We start from the raw sequence: 17536 nt of genomic DNA on the forward strand, positions 1-17536 counted from the left end.
TTTGCTATTATTATTATTATTATTATGAAAAACCTCCATGAAGTAAAAGACTCATCGTGGGAGGTCCACTATTATATACACAGTCTATCATACCGCGCCTTAAATATATTCACTGTGTCTGCGCTCACCACACTCTCGGGCAATGCATTCCAATCACTTACCACTCTCCATGCATAAAACCTGCTCCTCACTCCCTCCTTATACAGCTTCCAGGGATGACCTTTTGTTCTCTTCCTATCTTCACCCAATCTGTGCAAAAACTCCACGCTATTAATCTGGTAATAACCTCTTAACAGCTTATATGTCTCGATCATATCTCCTCTCCTCCTCCTTCTATCCACCAATTTCTGCAAATTGCATCTTATCAATCTGTCTTCATACTCAACATTCCAGAGACCTAGAAACCACCTTAGTTAATCGTCTCTGAACGTTTTCCAACATATCTTCATTTTTTTGAAAATCAGGTGACCAAATCTGTGCACAGTAATCCATATGTGGCCTGATCAAAGCCTTGTATAAAGGAACCATAACATTCTTACTTCTACAAATCAGTGCCCTCCGCATCATTCACATTATCCGTTGTGTTGTCCCCACAATTTTAGTAACATGTCCCCGAAATTTTAGGTCCTTGTCTACAATCACACCCAGATCTCTCATCTCTACCTCTTCCAAGATATTTCCACCGATTGTGTACTCTACATCCCATTCTGCTTCCCAAATTTCAAAACTTTACACTTTGCAACATTGATTTAAAACTCCCCCACTCATTTACCCATTGAGCCAGTGTATTCAAGTCCTCTTGCAAAGCTACAGCATCCGCTCTACTCCTGGTAGCTCTTCCCAACTTTGCATTATCTGCAAACAACTGCATATCACCATTCAGACCTCTCCAAATATCACATACAAATTAAACAGCAATGCACCTATGCTACGATCTCTAAAATAATATTATCCTTTTTTTTTAAAAAAAATAGTTTTTGATACTAATAACAGCCAAATCGTCCTCTAGAATACAGATAATTAATAAATATATTAGTTAATAATTAATAGATTAAAAAATATTGTGTAATTGAACTGTGCAGATGGCGTAGTGTCTAGTGTCTTCAGTGCTGAGTCCAGGGACTATGTGGAAGTGTCATGTAATAATAATAAACCTTTTTATGATTTTTCTTTTGTTGTTCTGTAATAAGAGAAAAGTTCAATACTAAACTTATAAGCAATTACGCTGACGCAGAAGCGTTGCTGATTTGTAAAACTACACTAAAAGGATAAAAGACTTGAGACCTGCACTCAGGTTCAGGAACTTTTTGTTTCCGTAAGTGTGAAATTCTCGGAGAGAAAAAGAAAAGAAAAAGAAACTGGCATTAATTGTCTGCATCTAATCAATTGAACGTGAAACAACTCTCAACTTGCATCCGGCTATCGGATTTAGAGTATTATATTTCATGCATTTAGAATGAACAATATATAGTACAGTCCGAGGTTTATGTTTCACCTTTATTCCTTCGGAAAGCATAAATTGCTTTTCCTGTATTTGTTCTCTAATAATATTGTTATTTCATGAAGGTCAGTTAATTCATAATGTTATATATTTCGTATAACCATATGAAATTCTCATTGTTAATTAAAAATCGATTTTTTTTTATTGAAAAGAAATAGTTTAAATTTTAATGTCTTACATATTCGTGTGATTCAGTCTTTCTTTCGAAGCTTTTAATTTAATATTTGAAACTTAACTAAATTTTAAATATCCGCTGTTTCACTTTTCTGTCATGTTCTAATCAAAACCCTGGAGATCTATCTAAGCAGATTCCTGAGAATCTCCTCGTCTAGTCATGCAATCTCAATTTAGGTCTTTTTTTTTTTTTTTTTTTTTTTTTTTTTTTCCCTCTGCTGGGTTTTTGTATTTTACCTTTCACGATGATATTTTATTAAGAATCACAGTTTCAGATTATACCACATGAAAACTGTATAGGGAGCTTTTTTTTTTTTTTTGCATGGAAAGTGGTGTTTGGTTGGAATGCATGCCTGGGATATAGGATTACTGCTTTAGTATTTGCTACTTCTCATTCGTTTCTGCAAACCAAAATAAATAAATCAGAATAAATATAGTACTTGTAATTCAGCAACGATATATTAAAGCTGCGAATGAGAATACGTTACTTCTCTCATTATGATTTATTTGCGGTGATTATTCACGGTACTAATGTACTATAGGTTTACAAGCTTTCGTGGGTGGGTGGGAATCACATTAAAAAAAAAAAAAAAACACCTTTATTAGGCTCATGTTGGGCTATCAGCCGAATTAGCATTTTTGCTTAGATTTACTGTGCCAAAGCGTTGCAAGTTAGTCAGCATTTTCTGCTTCATATATACTGACTTTAACTTACAACGCTTTTATATAGGTAGGGAAATTTTTGAAAAAAAAAAAACTTTTTTTTTTTTTTTTTACAATTGCGATTATCCATTATACATTCTTTAATAAAACCGAAGCAATTACAGAACTAATATCACTAAAGTAGTAAGCCTGTGAGCTGTCATCACCATACAATCTCATATTTCATTTCTTCTTTTATCTCTGTATGAATCTCAAATAAAGATGAATGGAAAATCTTGACAATCGAGATGAGGTGTTGGAATTAAAAATTAAAAAAAAAGAAGCGAGGGATCACCTGGACATAGAAAAGAACAAATGGGCATTTTAAAAGAGCATCTGTGAATTATCTGACTAGAAGTGGCGCGCTAATAGTTTCCTACAAAAGAATGTTTTCAAATAAAGCAGTATGAGAGGAATTTAAATGTGCACATTTTTAATACATAATTTAGCCATATAGTTCTTTTGATCATTACAGGTTGTAATTCAGATCTTTCTAAATACGACTCAGGACTAAAAATAAAATTTATATATATATATTGATAGATAGATATTTTAATAGATAGATTTGTACACGTTTTTAATTCATGCTTGCTATACGGGGAAAACAGGTTCATAACGCGTGAAAATTGCACTTCTCAGTTGGTCAGAAGCGGGCTTTATAAATAGTTTTTTTTTTTTTTTTCCCCTCCTCCACCGATGTCCAACAGTGGAATGTAGAAATGGTAGGGAAATTTTGGGGAAAAAAAAACATTTTTTTTTTTTTACAATTGCGATTATCCATTATACATTCTTTAATAAAACCGAAGCAATTACAGAACTAATATCACTAAATGACACATAATGAATATAGCAAATTCCAGTTTTAGAAGTATGCCAAATTAAATCCATTTCATTCAGTTTTTACTGTGTTAGTTTGATGGGTTCACATTTAACTGCTCTTTACCTTTAGCAATTTACAGCTATGAAGGGGGGGGGGGACCTTTGTATCCAATCAGTGTGACACTACACAGACATATCTGTTCAAAGTGATATCAGACTTGCACTTTAGACAGAAGACAATTCAAACAGACATTTGGTACAGCAATAACAGCCGTCATTTGTAATCAATGGAACACGGTACACGTTTGCGACATTCTACCCATGCTGGGATAAAAAATAAATCAAACTATGAATCGTATTCAGGTTCTCTTTTCTTTACGGTCTCATACTATATGTCTAACAGCGCTCAACCAATCACTGTGTCATTAAAATACCAGAAAGGGAAGTAACATTCATTTTAATAAATAGTTGTTTACTAAATATAATTTTACTATTTAAGAAAATAAATTCATCAAAGTAAAGGTTGGTCGATTGGTAGAGCTTTTGCTACTAATGGCTCATGCAAAAAGTTAAGCAAGTTTGAATGGCTTAGTGGTTGGAAGGGGTTCAATCGTTCGAAGCTGTTGGCACACTCTTTCTCCCTGGAGGTGTTACATAATAATAATATGCTAATTTCATCGAATGAAATTAATAATAGATTCCTTATTACTTAGAATATTTTGCTAATTAAATATTTTATTTATTAAGTATTTTTAATCCCCATGTTTAATAAATATTGTTTCTAGAACAGTATATATATAGAAAATTTACTGGTTTGTACCACGGTTTAGGGGAAAAAATTTAAATAAATAAAAAAATAAAAGGAAAAGGGCGCAGATAGATACTTCACGATCCTATATAAGTGTAGAAAGCCTCAATTTTTTTTTTCACTTATATAAATCATATTCTATATAATATATTCCTAAGCAATGCGATGCTTAATGAATTTAATAAATATATATATATATATATTTTTTATATTTTATTTTATAATTTTCAAATCTATTCTAAAATATCATAAGTTATCAGTAATATAAAGAACTAATTTATTTTCTATAATTTCGACAACAGAGAAGTATAAAAAAGCGTTCTACTTAATATTAAATTGACAATAATCTAAATATGCACATGTTGGAACAGACTGCATAGTAAATTTGTGCGTCAATTTTCTGTACGTAATTAATGGACAATGAGAATTTTTATATTTTAAGACGTCTTTTCTATGAAAAGGGAACATATCTTTGAATTTTTTTTTCTTCTTTGAATGATATACAAATACAAAATAAAAGAATATTACTCTTATAATATTTCAAAGAAGGCAATTAGTTAACATGTAAAAATGGTGCATTAATTACCTGAAGCGATGAAACCTCTGGCCATGGCCTGGGCCATCCGACCGGCTCCAAGAAATCCTATCAGCATCTTGCATCCCGCACGGTGACTGCCACCTGTTTTACTAACTCGCCATCGTTCTGTCACGTGACAACGTTTCGAGTCAACACCCGAATATACAAGAATGTTAGTGGTTGTTGTCAAACGTGTAATAACATTATGTATATACGGTATGCTTCAAAAAGAAAATCGCTACATTTCATAATATAAATTACCTGTAAAGTTTTAATCATTCCACAAATGCAAGTAATAGTTCGAATAAAAATTCTCGAAAATGACTTAATCACACTTTAAAACAAAATAATTAAATAAATAAATAAAATATAAAAAATTCATGTATGCGTTAGACATAAAATCGTCAAAAACACATGGCGCTCTATATTTGTTTGTGATAAAACTTTTCAATATGATATGTCTTGATATCATAAAGGCCATAAGCAGTCTGAACAATGCTTTGGTATTTTTCCGTTTCAATTTATCATTTTTATCTGAATTTTCTATATTAATGTTTTATCAGGATCGACGCTAAGTGGCGCTAATTTTGATCTTAATATAATGCCTTATTATTATTTTTTTAAAAAATAATTATGTTTGGTGAATATGCGCCGAATAGCCGCAAAAGTTGCTGTGGAAAGACTCACACGCCTTTCCACAGCAACGACTCCATGTTTTTTTTTTTAGAACTTTTCATCTTGTTTAAGATCAGGGATTAAGAAATTTTCAGAGAACTTTATTTCAAGCGGTAAAGTTATACAGCAGAAGTCCATTATATGTAGGCTGACCATTTGAACGGGACAGTATCGTTTCTTTCATATTTTCTGGCCGTCCCGTCGTTTTAATAAAAATGCCAATTTTGTCCCATTTTTAATAAAAACTATAAATATACTTTAATACTGGTCAATCATAAATTATTATTCATAACCTATAATCGTATATCAATATCATGGACACCAGTAATTTGTATAACCATGGATTCGCATTGTTCGATACTAAATATTATCGATATCTGCAGTGATTTATTCAGAGAAAATAAAAACTACATGTTGGCAACACTTGCCGTCTCAGACGCGGCGTCTGTTCTGCTGTAGCGTTAGTTTTTGTTTTACCTGTATGCTAACTGGTGGCTTTTTTGTTCAATGCCAGTGGTTTAAATTTCATATATTTTTTTTTTGAAGCTTTAAGTCTATCCTTACAATGTCATAGAGGTGAAACTGCAGTTTTAATGATGTTCTCCGGAAAGAATTCAAATTTATTAAACTGGACAGGCTGAATGGAAAAAAATACAGGACAGACTGAACGAGGAATTCATCACACGCACAGAAACAGAAGAAACTTGTGTATTCGATCAGAACCCTCATAAAATCTATAATTGTGAGGTAGTTGGATACATGGAATAAAGAAATCATTCCTGTATCTGATGGTACACATTTTTTTCTGAAATGACTGAAAAACGCGTAGACTTGTAATATTGTAATATTCTCTCAACAGGTGTTGTACTTCCTGGAAAGAATAAACCTGTTGAGAGAATATTTTCTGTTATGAACAGTATGTGGTCAAAGGAGAAATCTAGATTTAAGTGTTGAGATAATGAGGGTTATGTTAGTTCTAAGACAAAATTGTGTCACGAAGTGTGAGAAGTTTTATGATAAGGTGTTGAAAGACCGAAATTTGCTGTGTAAGATCACTTCATTGGAGAAATATTCATGGTACAATCGGGGAGAAATACAGTCCTCCTCTACATCTACCTAAATTTTTGAATGGGTTCTGTCACTGAAGAATAATGGTAAGCTCAATAAAAAGTTTTATGTAATAAAACTTTTTTTTTAATCGTCTTACTTTTTCATGAATACAGAACATTACATAACTACAGTCCCGTTTTTGCCATCTCAATGTCCCGTTTTTGTCTCAAGGAAATATAGACAGCCTAGTTATATGTAATGTGTTAATAGATTAAATACTCAAAAACGGTCCACAATAATTTACATAAACTTAATTGTTTAGTTCTCTGTATACAATCGTAGTATCCTATACATTCATGGAGGATATATCAGGAAATGATGTTAGCTTCTTCGTCCCATGGAGAAATTTTGTGAGAAGTTTGATACGTATATTGAAAATTATGTTTGTGGGTCTCCCACAACGAGTCTTTACACACCACGGAGATACCCGTTAACAATAATAACTACCACAGTCATTTTAATTCAAATTAAACGGCGTATTTTCCAAACCAAATACGTCGTTTTGTATTTTCCACACAACAAAAGCATTTACGGCTATCATCATTTTAGGTGGCATCTTCATATTGAAGGTTCGCAATTCTGGGACTAATACTGCACAGGGGACCAAGAATCAAATGCAGTGGCAAAGTTGCTATATTTTTGACTAGATCCATGTGTTCACAGAGCAGGTTTGCCTGTTTTGAGGGAAAAAAACCCGAATTTCCGGGTGAAAACCCTCTACCTGCATATGACACCTGCCCAATCACTTTTAGTCGAAAGAGACCAGCTAAGGGTTTCTCACATCATGGACGGGAATCGAACCCAGGTCTTTCAGACCAAAGGGCTTCGTCTATACCGACTGAGCTACGGAGGCTACGTTAGTTTATAGCTATAGGAAATGTTGAAGTGTTAGTGTGAGCAATAGAATAAACTTAACACCTAACACACTGCGCGCAATTGTGAAAAATAACAGTTGTAATCAAGATTCGTTTTTATAATATCCAAGTTATTCTGGAACTTAGACTGGACGGATTTTCTTAAAGTTTAATACCTGGACTCCTTACAAAAATCTGTTGGGCCACTTCCAATTTTGGATTCAGTCAAGCATTTGAGAGAAAGAACAAAACCGTATTGAAACTCTATATTGCAGAGGTTCCTAAATCTTTATACCTTGTGCCACTCTTAAAATATTTTATAAATGGAGGTGCCGCTTGGTTGGCCGAGTTGTTAGCGTATCCGCTCTCCAGCCAAAAGGTTGTGGGTTCAAATCACTCCGTAAGCATAGATGTTTGTGATTATCTGTGAAAATACTAGTAGTGGTGGGCAGTAGATGGCGCTAATGTAAATGATGACGATGGTAGTTGCAGTTCGTTGTAGTTGAATTGAGTGGCGGGAAACGGAGAGGTTGTAGAGTAGGCGCCCTACTCTATTGTGCTGTATTACGTTGCATGTATACACTGTTTATGTTTATGTGTGGGCTAACGTCTTCAAGAAAGAGCAAAGTGAAAATCCCTCGATGAGTCTTTGGACTCCTTAAAGGTGTCACGTAATAATAATAATAATAAATTTTACTCCCCTTCAAGAAGAGCAGCTGTGCAAATAAACAAATTTAAGGATTTTAAATTCGTTTAAAATCCTTAAATTTTAAACATCTTTAAAAAAAGTTTCATATGACCCTTTCCCACGACTGGGAGCCTCTGATATACTATATACTACAGTTGTGTCTAAAGCATTCACTTGTCAAAGGTGGGAATACAGATGCATCTAATGCGCTGACTACGTTGCATGAATACACTGTTTATGTTTAAGTGTAGGCTAACGTCTCCAAGACAGCAAAGTGAAAAATTTCTAAAAAATAAAATAAAATAAAACAAAAACTTTTTAACTACAAAATGTGTTAGATAATGCGAAATTCGATTCAGCTAGTTACTCTGATACATGGAAATGGAATGCGTCTATCAGTGGATTAGTAGGAAGGAGGGGATATTTCTTATCGTCTTATTCTTTAAGAAATCGGAGCAAAACTCTAGGGTAGTAGATGCAGTTCATTGCCTAGTATGAGACGATGGCCTCGCTTAATGAAGGCCTAATGGGATTTGAAAAAGTTCTGTTTAATCTCTAGAGCATGGTTCCCAGAACAGATAATAAAAAAGAATAAAAAAATACAAAAAAATTCTTAGTTCATCCTAGTACTGATGTACTATAGATTTAGAACCTTTCAACAAAACAAAAAGTAAATTATAATTTTAATATATATATATATATACATACAGGCAGCACTCGGTTTACGCCTCAGTTCCGTTCCTGAAAAAACGGGCGTAAAACGAACCCAATTTTAATGGGAGGTATGAAGTTATGTTCTGCGCAGTCAAAAAATATGCACATGAAGTATGTGTAACATTATTATATTTAAAGCTTTGATAATACATACAAAAATATTTGTTAAAATAAAATTATTAATAACGAAAACAGAACAAAATTATATACAAAAAATATGAAACTTCGAAAAGATATTACATATTTCTATGTTGAAGTTCCTGGTTTCGGATCACCTGCGGTTTTTTTTTTTTTAAGTATCCAGTGTTAACTGCCTAGATTTTCGTTTTCTTTCTTGAAGGAGTTCAGTGTAAGGTCGAATAGATGCGATTACACTCCTTTTTACGTTCGCACTTCGTTCCCAATCGTGGTCCATTTCGCAGAGTTCATCGGTCAATGTCTCTATGCTTGCAAGGATATGCTGTAAATCGGCCATTTTTATATCTCCCAGAAGACCTTCTTCGTTTTCTTTCTCCTCCTTTGGATGTTGACTTAATTGTTCGGCTAATTCTTTTAAGTCTTCATTGGCTCTCTAAGACTTCTGTCACATCTTCAGCTGTAATATCGTACAATCCCACCTCTCGCGCAAGCTTGGTAACATCTTCAGTAACATTCTCCTTTGCTCTAATTCCTCGAAGTCGTACATAAATGCTGGAAGAAGTTTTCGCCATGCTCCTTTTTAAACATTTTGCTGACACGTCGTTCCAGCTGCTTCGATGTTGCTAATGCCCTTCAAAATATCGAATGACCGCCAATAGTCTTTAATAGTTTTTCCTGAAGTGTCCAAGACTTACCATTTCCATAAATGTTATACGGAGGTAATAGGCTTTGAAGATTAATATAATCCCCTGATCCATCGGTTGCAATGTTTGGGGGCATGTTGTTTGGGGGCATGTAAACAATCTTGACATCCAATGGTGTTCTTACTTCAGCAAGGTTTTGGGGATGTCCAGGTATATTATCCAAGAGAAGCAATGCCTTGGCAGGCAAATCATTTTCTTTACAGAAGCGAAGCACAGTAGGACAAAAATAATTTGTGCACCATTCTATAAAAACGTCTTGTGTAACCCAAGCTTTCTTGTTCCATTTCCAATATACTGGCAGCATAGCTTTTAGACCCTTGAAGGCACGTGGTGTCAGTGAATGGTACACCAACATTGGTTTAAGCTTCAAAGTTCCAGAGACATTTGCACCCAACAAAAGTGTAAGTCTATCTTTTGCAGCTTTAACACGTTCATTGCCAATCACGCTATATCGCGGGATGTGAGTCCTCACCAAAAGGCCGATCACGCGGTATCGCGTGGACGTCGCTAACTAAATAAAAAAAAATAAATAAAAATTTGGCCACCACACGAAATTCCAATTTTCAGCTTGGCAATGAAAGTGTTAAAACCTGGAGCGAAACGTTCTTCACAGGAAATGAAGGTGCGTGATGGCATTTTTTTCCAGTAGAGCCCAGTTTCATCAACATTAAAAATGAGATCAAGAGGATAACTTCCTTGTTCTACACAGTCTTGAAATTCTTTAGGAAAAGCAGCCGCTGTTGCAACATCTGCACTTGCAGCCTCACCACATAATTTAACACTGTGGCACTTACTTCGAGACTTAAATCTGATGAACCAACCTTTGTTTCCTAAAAATGTTTCTTCGCCTCCATCTGTCTTTTTAAGATCCTCAAAAATTGTTTTTGCTTTCTCAGTTATAACAGCCTGCATCAGAGGAATGTTTTTCTGATTCAAGTCATCCAGCCATAATGATAATAATTTTTCCATTTTTTCATGAAGTTTACCCCTGCTATAACTTACATGTTTTGCATTTAGTACTGCCATAGATTGTTGCGCAGAGTGTTTTATTCTATCTGCATTTTTCATAATTGCAGTAACAGTCGATGAAGGCAAGTTCATAACAGACATTAGCACGTGTCTACCCATCTTCCATTCTTCGAATCACCTCCATTTGTTTTTCAAGTGTGATTGATTTCCGCGTCTTCCTAAGTTCTGCTAATTTTTCTGCACTTCTCTTATCAGACATGGTATGTAATTACTACAATCAAGAGCCAAGAGGCTATATTTCTTCGGCATGAAACTCTTAGATTCCAATCTTCGAGTTTCTTATTCGGCTTTGAAATAATGAGGGATTTATTATCCCCTTAACTTAATGGTATGTAATTACATACTTTATCAATTTCATCATCATCATCATCAAATTCCTGCCATGTACCCTCAAGGGGTGTACAGGATATGACAGTACTACATGAAAAATTTACATCATGACTAACTTCCTATCTACAATTTTCCTCCAAATCAGTCTGTTACTTGTCAAGACTCCAACATTATCAGATCTTATATTTCTATCGTCTAACGCACTTTGTACCGTATCAATCCACCTATATCTTGGTCTTCCTCTGGGTCGTTTTCCTGCCAACCTGGCAGAGAACACTTGTTTTGCTAATCTTTCCTCTACCATTCTATTTAAGTGACCATACCACCTGAGATTAGCTCTGCTAACGCATTCCTGGATGCTGACAATGTCAAGTTCTTTCCTAATTTCCTCATTTTTAATATGATATTGCCATTGATGCCATCTGTTCACACCTCTAATCTTTCTCAGGACTCTCATATCTGCGGTCTCTAGTCTTTGGTCAAGTGTTTTGCTTCAAATCCAGCTCTCAGATCCATAAGTTAAAACTGGTTTGAACACTGTCTTGTATATAGCTAATTTAGTGTTCCGACTAATTTCTCTCTTATTCCATATGAATTTATACAATTGACTTCCCACCATACCAGCTTTCCTGATTCTGTTGTCTATTTCTATATTTAATTTACCATCTTCAGAAAAAATCGTGCCTAAGTAACTGAAATGTTTTTCTTGTTCCACAGGTTCTCCATTCACAACACAATTGACATTTTCAATGATTCTGCCTATTTTCATTGTCTTTGTCTTTTTATTGCTGACCTTCATACCATATCTATTACAACAGCTATTCAATTTAGTCAGAGAATCTTTCAGACTTGTAGCGGATTTATTTAGAAGTATAACATCATCCGCATAAAGCAAAGAGCTGACATTAACATCTCCAATTTTGATATCAGGTTTAATACCACTTTCCTTCATAATGTGATCCATATAGATAATGAATAACAGAGGGGATAATGTACATCCTTGTCTCACACCAGATTTAATATTAAACCATCTTCCTGTACTTCCTTCAATTCTAACTGCTGACTTACAACTCTCTCTCTGAGAGTTGTAAGTCAGCAGTTAGAAGAAGAAGAGCCTGTGTAGCTCAGTGGATGTGGCGTTTGCACACCACCGCGCTTGGCCGCACGAAGGAAGTCTTGGTTTCGAGTCTAGTCGGCGACTAGAGGAAATTTTTCTAAGCCTTTTTTCGACCGGTTCCCGAGTTAGTCGATCTCTGGCACGGGCAAGCAGGTTTTTCCTCCCGGAAACTCGGGTTTTTCGTCCTGTAAACTCAAGAAAATCGACCGTAGAACCCACATTATTTCAGACATTAAATATATTGTGTTAGGGTTAGGAACCACGAGATGGCGGCACATTTGAGCCGTCTCTCTTCACTGCGTACCGCTTAATTAGTGATAGCCTTGGGCCATCTGTCTCTGATTGGGTACCAGTAGAGATTGAACTGCCCACTCAGTCTCCAAAAGTTAGATAGGGCTAAATGGCCTCGCCTACTCCCGTATATACGGGAATAAAAAGGCGTTAGCTGATTTTTTTTTTTTTTTTGACTTACAACTCAAATAAAGACTAAGTATTGCTTGATATAATGCCCCATTGACACCATATAACTGCAGCGTATTGAATAGTTTCTCTCTTGGCACCTTATCATATGCCTTTTCCAAATCGACAAAGCTTAAATACAGATCTTTGTTATTCCCATGCTTTCTCAACTATTTGTCGTAAAGTGAAGATCTGATCCTGACAGCCTCTATTTGGCCGGAATCCAGCTTGTTCTTCACCAAGCTTTTCTTCCACAATTCTTATCAACCGTTTCTCAAGTATACTTGCATAGATCTTGCCAGGAACACTCAGTAGGGAAATACCTCTGTAATTCTCACATTCAGTTTTATTTCCCTTTTTATATATGGGTACTATGAGAGCTCTACTCCAATCATCGGGAATTCGTCCCTCTGTCCAGGCTTTCTGAACTATGCAGTGCAGCCACTGTAAGACTTTTATACCACCATACTTCAGCATTTCTGGTCGAATATCATCTACTCCTGCTGCCTTTCCACATTTCAAGCCTTTGATGGCTTTTTCTACTTCAAGTATGGATATGTATTCCTGACTGCATGCCTGGTCAGTGTTTTTTATCACTGTGCTGTCATCACTGCTTGTTTCATTTAGCAGTTTTTCAAAGTAATTACTCCATACTTCAAGGATATCTTTTTCTCCTGTTTTCATGTCACCTTTATCATCTCTAACTCCTTTTACAGCACTCTTTCCTCCATTCCTAAGTTTCTTCAATAACCTCCAGAATATTTTGCTACCTTCTTGATATTTATTTTCTATATTCTTGCCAAAGTCCTCCCATGACTTTTGTTTAGCTAGTTTTACACACTGTTTAGCTTTCTTGCATTTGTCTCTGTATTCTGTAAGAGTAAAAGCTGACTTATTTGCCAGGAACTTTTGATATGCTTTCTTCTTTTCCTTCACTGCCTCTTTAACTTCCTGTGTCCACCAGGGAGTTCTGATTTTTTTATCCTTGCACACAACCTCACCACATGCCTCTCTGGCAGAATCAATCAATGTTTTCTTCAGAGTTTGCCACTGAATCTCCAAGGTTTGATTCCTGTTCTCAAACTCTTTCATTTTCTTTTCAATAATCTTTCTGTCTACAGTTCACTTTATCAATTTAAGTACATAAAAAAAATTAAATAAAACAATTAGGTAGATTCGACATTAAAACTAGGTTTGATACACATACGTCGTAGTAGCTCGGTAAACACTAGAGTGCCTGCTAGCGTCGTTTCCCAGTCAACCACACCACAGTAAGAAAGCACGCACAGGCCACCGGCGTTATTGTGAATCGGCGTAAACCCAGGGTTGCCTGTATATTATTATTATTATTTGACACCTCCAGGGAGTCCAAAGACTCATGGAGGGAGAGTGTGCCAACAGCATCGAACGATTGGTAGAGAGGCTCTACCAATCGACCAACGTTTACCGGCTATATATATATATATATATATATATATATATATATATATATATATATATATATATATATATATATACTTTAAAATTATAATTTTAATGTTTAACTTATTATATAAGTTAAAATTTAAATGAACTTATTATATAAATTTATATATTACGGCCGTATATTCAGGGATAGGTTATGTAGTGTATATGTATACACCCACAGAATAGTAATATCATCGATATATTTTTGCATTTATTGCTGTTAAAGACTCCCCTAACGGTTTTCTGGCTCCACGTGATTCCCAAAATCAAATACAATATACTAATGCGTCATGAAGATGACCTTTCTCACACGTAAACATTACATCACATTCTCGATAATAGTCCAGGTGTGCGGTAAGAAATTCGTACACCTTTGAGAAGACGTACATATGGCTCAGCAGATCAAATTCTTAGTAAGCCACGAAGAAGGCGAGGAATGGTATTTGTTGAGACAATAGCCGAGAAATTAGTGTATGTGAATAATTATTGTATCAACCAATCCAATTGAACGTTGTCATTTGCCACGAGTTGCTGTTGTTTTCTGCTTTTCATGTTTTGTGTGCGTTATGTATGAATTGACGTGTTTAGGACACCGATAAAGACAAGTTTTTAATAATTAATATATATAATTTTCTATAAATAATTTATAACTTTTTTTGTACATATTCGCAATGGGAAACAGTGTTGATGATCTTCTGAATGTTTTGTTTTCTGTCAGAGCGTTTGCGGATCATATACTTGTAGACGGAGGCAAAGCCTTGTTCTTCTTTCCAAAATTACATCTTCGAGTACTCCAAATATAACATTCTCCTTCATTTTTTCCCCTAATATATCTTAAAAAAAACACATTATCCCCACTCTATGTAGGTTTGGTTACAATTAATTGATAAGTATTGAAAGTTATCCTACAATTAATTGGACTGAACCAATTAAGATGAGCGCTGATGCGCTATGCATAGATCGATAAAAATGCAATCATAGGATCAAATTGAGACGAATTTTGTAGAGAGGGTTGTATAAGTTTATATATTTCATAAAACGACTACAGTAATAATCTCGCCTTACGACAATTCGCTTTACAACTGTTCGCTCATACGACCCGTTTCAATTATGACCAAGGTTGTTAAACATATTTTTAAAAGATTTGAATGACATAAACCGAGAAAAAAGCAAAAATTTAAAAAGTTTAAATATCACACGACTAGTTTCGGCTTTTTACAGCCTTATTCAGGTGTTTTTATAAAAGAAAAGAAAAAACATTCAACAGTGAAGATAAAAACTGGGAACAGTACAGGAAAGTCACTATACATATTTAACGTAAAAACGTATTCAAAGCTGTTCCTTCGTTGGCCACATTGTTGGGTAAGTGCGTGCGTATAGCATCTCGTGAGCGCCAGTATTTGATCACAGCAGAATGACAGTCTGGGAGGTTGTAGCTTAAATTAGTATGGAGCACAGGAAGGAAATCACTTACAAGAGAACACGTGCCAGTGCTTTATCCAGCCATATCTTTTTTTTTGGCCGATTCTGTCATGGCAACATTTTCCGTTGCCATAACGAATTGGAGAGAATAATTGTAGAATCTAGAGAAATCATCCTCAACCCTGTACATTTAAATAATAATTTCAGCTACAACCTCCCAGACTGTCATTCTGCTGTGATCGCATACTGGCGCTCACGAGATGCTATATGCACGCACTCACCCAACAATGTGTCCAACAAGGGAACAGCTTTGAATATGTTAACTACAATGTTTTCACGTTAAATATGTATACTGACTTTCCTGTGCTGTTCACAGTTTTTATCTTCAATGTTTAATGTTTTTTCTTTTCTTTTATAAAAAGTTTACCTGAAGGCTGTAAAAAGCTGAAACTAGTTCGTGTGATACGATTAAACCTCTTTTCTCGGTTTACGTCATTCAATTCTTTTATATATATGTATTCCTGAGCTTCTACTCGGTTGTTATGGTACATTTTAAAGAATAAATATTTAATGACTTTAAACCGAGATAAAATATTAAGTTTTAATGAAAATGATACTAGTTTCAGCCTTCATCAGGTATCCACTAAAGGTAGAACACAATAATAAAAATTGATGTTACAAAAAACTGAGAATTACAGGCAAAAAATGCAATACATAATTTGACACAGAAACCGTTGTAATTTTCAAGTTGTTCTATCTAACGCGCTATTATTTGTTGCATGCGTGCTTGCAAGTTCTCGTGAACGCCAGTATTGAACAACTGCAGCATGGCTATCAGGGATGTTGTAACTCAAATTGCGGTTCAAATGTTCAGGATTAAGGAAGATTTCCCTGGACTCCAAGCTTTTCCTTTCAAACTCATCACTGCAGCAAAAAATGTTTTCTGCCAGTTTATCTGGCGTTTTTCATCCCGTAAGCAGGCAAACCGACCCCGTGAACACACACGGATCTAAAGCCATAAATACTTAACCCCCATGAGGGGGCTCAACTCGCCCCAATAGGGACAGGGGAGAAAACTCCATACGAATAAATAAACTGCCACCTACAAACCCATCAACCAAATTCACAACCTGTTACCTTTGCCCAAAGACAAACTTTCACCTATGCTACTACCTGGTGTATACGAGGTTCCATGCTCCTGTAAACTCTCTTATTATGGACAGACAGACAGGCAGATCAGTTTTTAAACGCATTTCGGAACATCAAGACCATATCTTGATGAAAAATCAGGCCTCGCTCAACACGGAGTTGAAAACCCAAACCACAAGATCCACTGGGAAAAGGCAACTCCTACACAGATCTTCATATAAATATAAACGCTTATATATAAAGAAAGTGCTGAAGCCCTACTTCACAGACCAAACCAAACCGCAATGATGTTCTTGCTATCCCTAAGGTATGGGACATTGTCATACAAAATTGTGTAAAAATAACTTAACTGTAATTTAATTTTAATTAAATGTAATCTAATTTAAGTTCAGACCGCAACGCGCCACTGCACGCAATTTGGATTCCATTGTACGTACGCACCTTATCATTTGTGTGATTCCTAGTATTGTTCTACTGTACTGATGACATCCTAAGATACCTAGGACGAAATATTTACGTAATAAAAAACCTACTACTGTGGTTCACGTGTGTTAATTTTAGTCATTAATTTTCCTTATTCTTCAAGACGGTGCTTATTATGGAATGAGACAACTGACACTTGGAATCAAATCCTATCAATTTCATTCCAGATTTGCAAAGGCTTAAATTTCATGTTTCTCTTCGAATATTATTGCTTCCTTTTTCTTTAAGGATTTTGAATTCTCAAATTCATTTTTCTTCTTTTCAGACACTTTTGAGGGCACACACCTGTGTGGTAAATTATTTTGAATTAAATTGACAACAAATTGCAAGGTGAGTTATAAGTCTCCAACTGCAGGCTGTAGAATAATTCCTGCTGGACCTATGAAGCGATGTGGACGCTGCAACTTTATTTTAAAATTGTAATAAAAAACCTCCATGTAGTCAAAGACTCATCGTGGGAGGTCCACTATTATATTTTGTTTATATATCACAGTTTATCATATTGCACCTTAAATATATTTACTGTCTCTGTGCTCACCACACTCACATCCTCCTTATACAGCTCCAGGGATGACCTCTTGTTCTCTTCCTATCTTCACCCATTCTGTACAAAACC

General features: G+C 35.2%; 1 protein-coding gene across 1 annotated transcript in view; it reads right to left on the minus strand.

Moving 5' to 3' along the window:
* LOC150098598 (pyrroline-5-carboxylate reductase 1, mitochondrial-like) overlaps positions 1-4998 on the minus strand; it is a 72594-nt gene extending 67596 nt beyond the window's left edge. The window contains exon 1 of the mRNA XM_090404797.1: positions 4591-4998. Coding sequence (XP_090260923.1) covers positions 4591-4657 — 67 coding nt within the window. The 5' untranslated portion in view covers positions 4658-4998. The remainder of the gene's footprint in view (positions 1-4590) is intronic.
* Positions 4999-17536: the final 12538 nt, after the last annotated feature.

This window comes from Typopeltis vanoorti, chromosome 15, assembly GCF_054136105.1.
Source record: "Typopeltis vanoorti isolate ZY-2024b chromosome 15, IOZ_Tvanoo_1.0, whole genome shotgun sequence".
Classification (NCBI taxonomy): domain Eukaryota; kingdom Metazoa; phylum Arthropoda; class Arachnida; order Uropygi; family Thelyphonidae; genus Typopeltis; species Typopeltis vanoorti.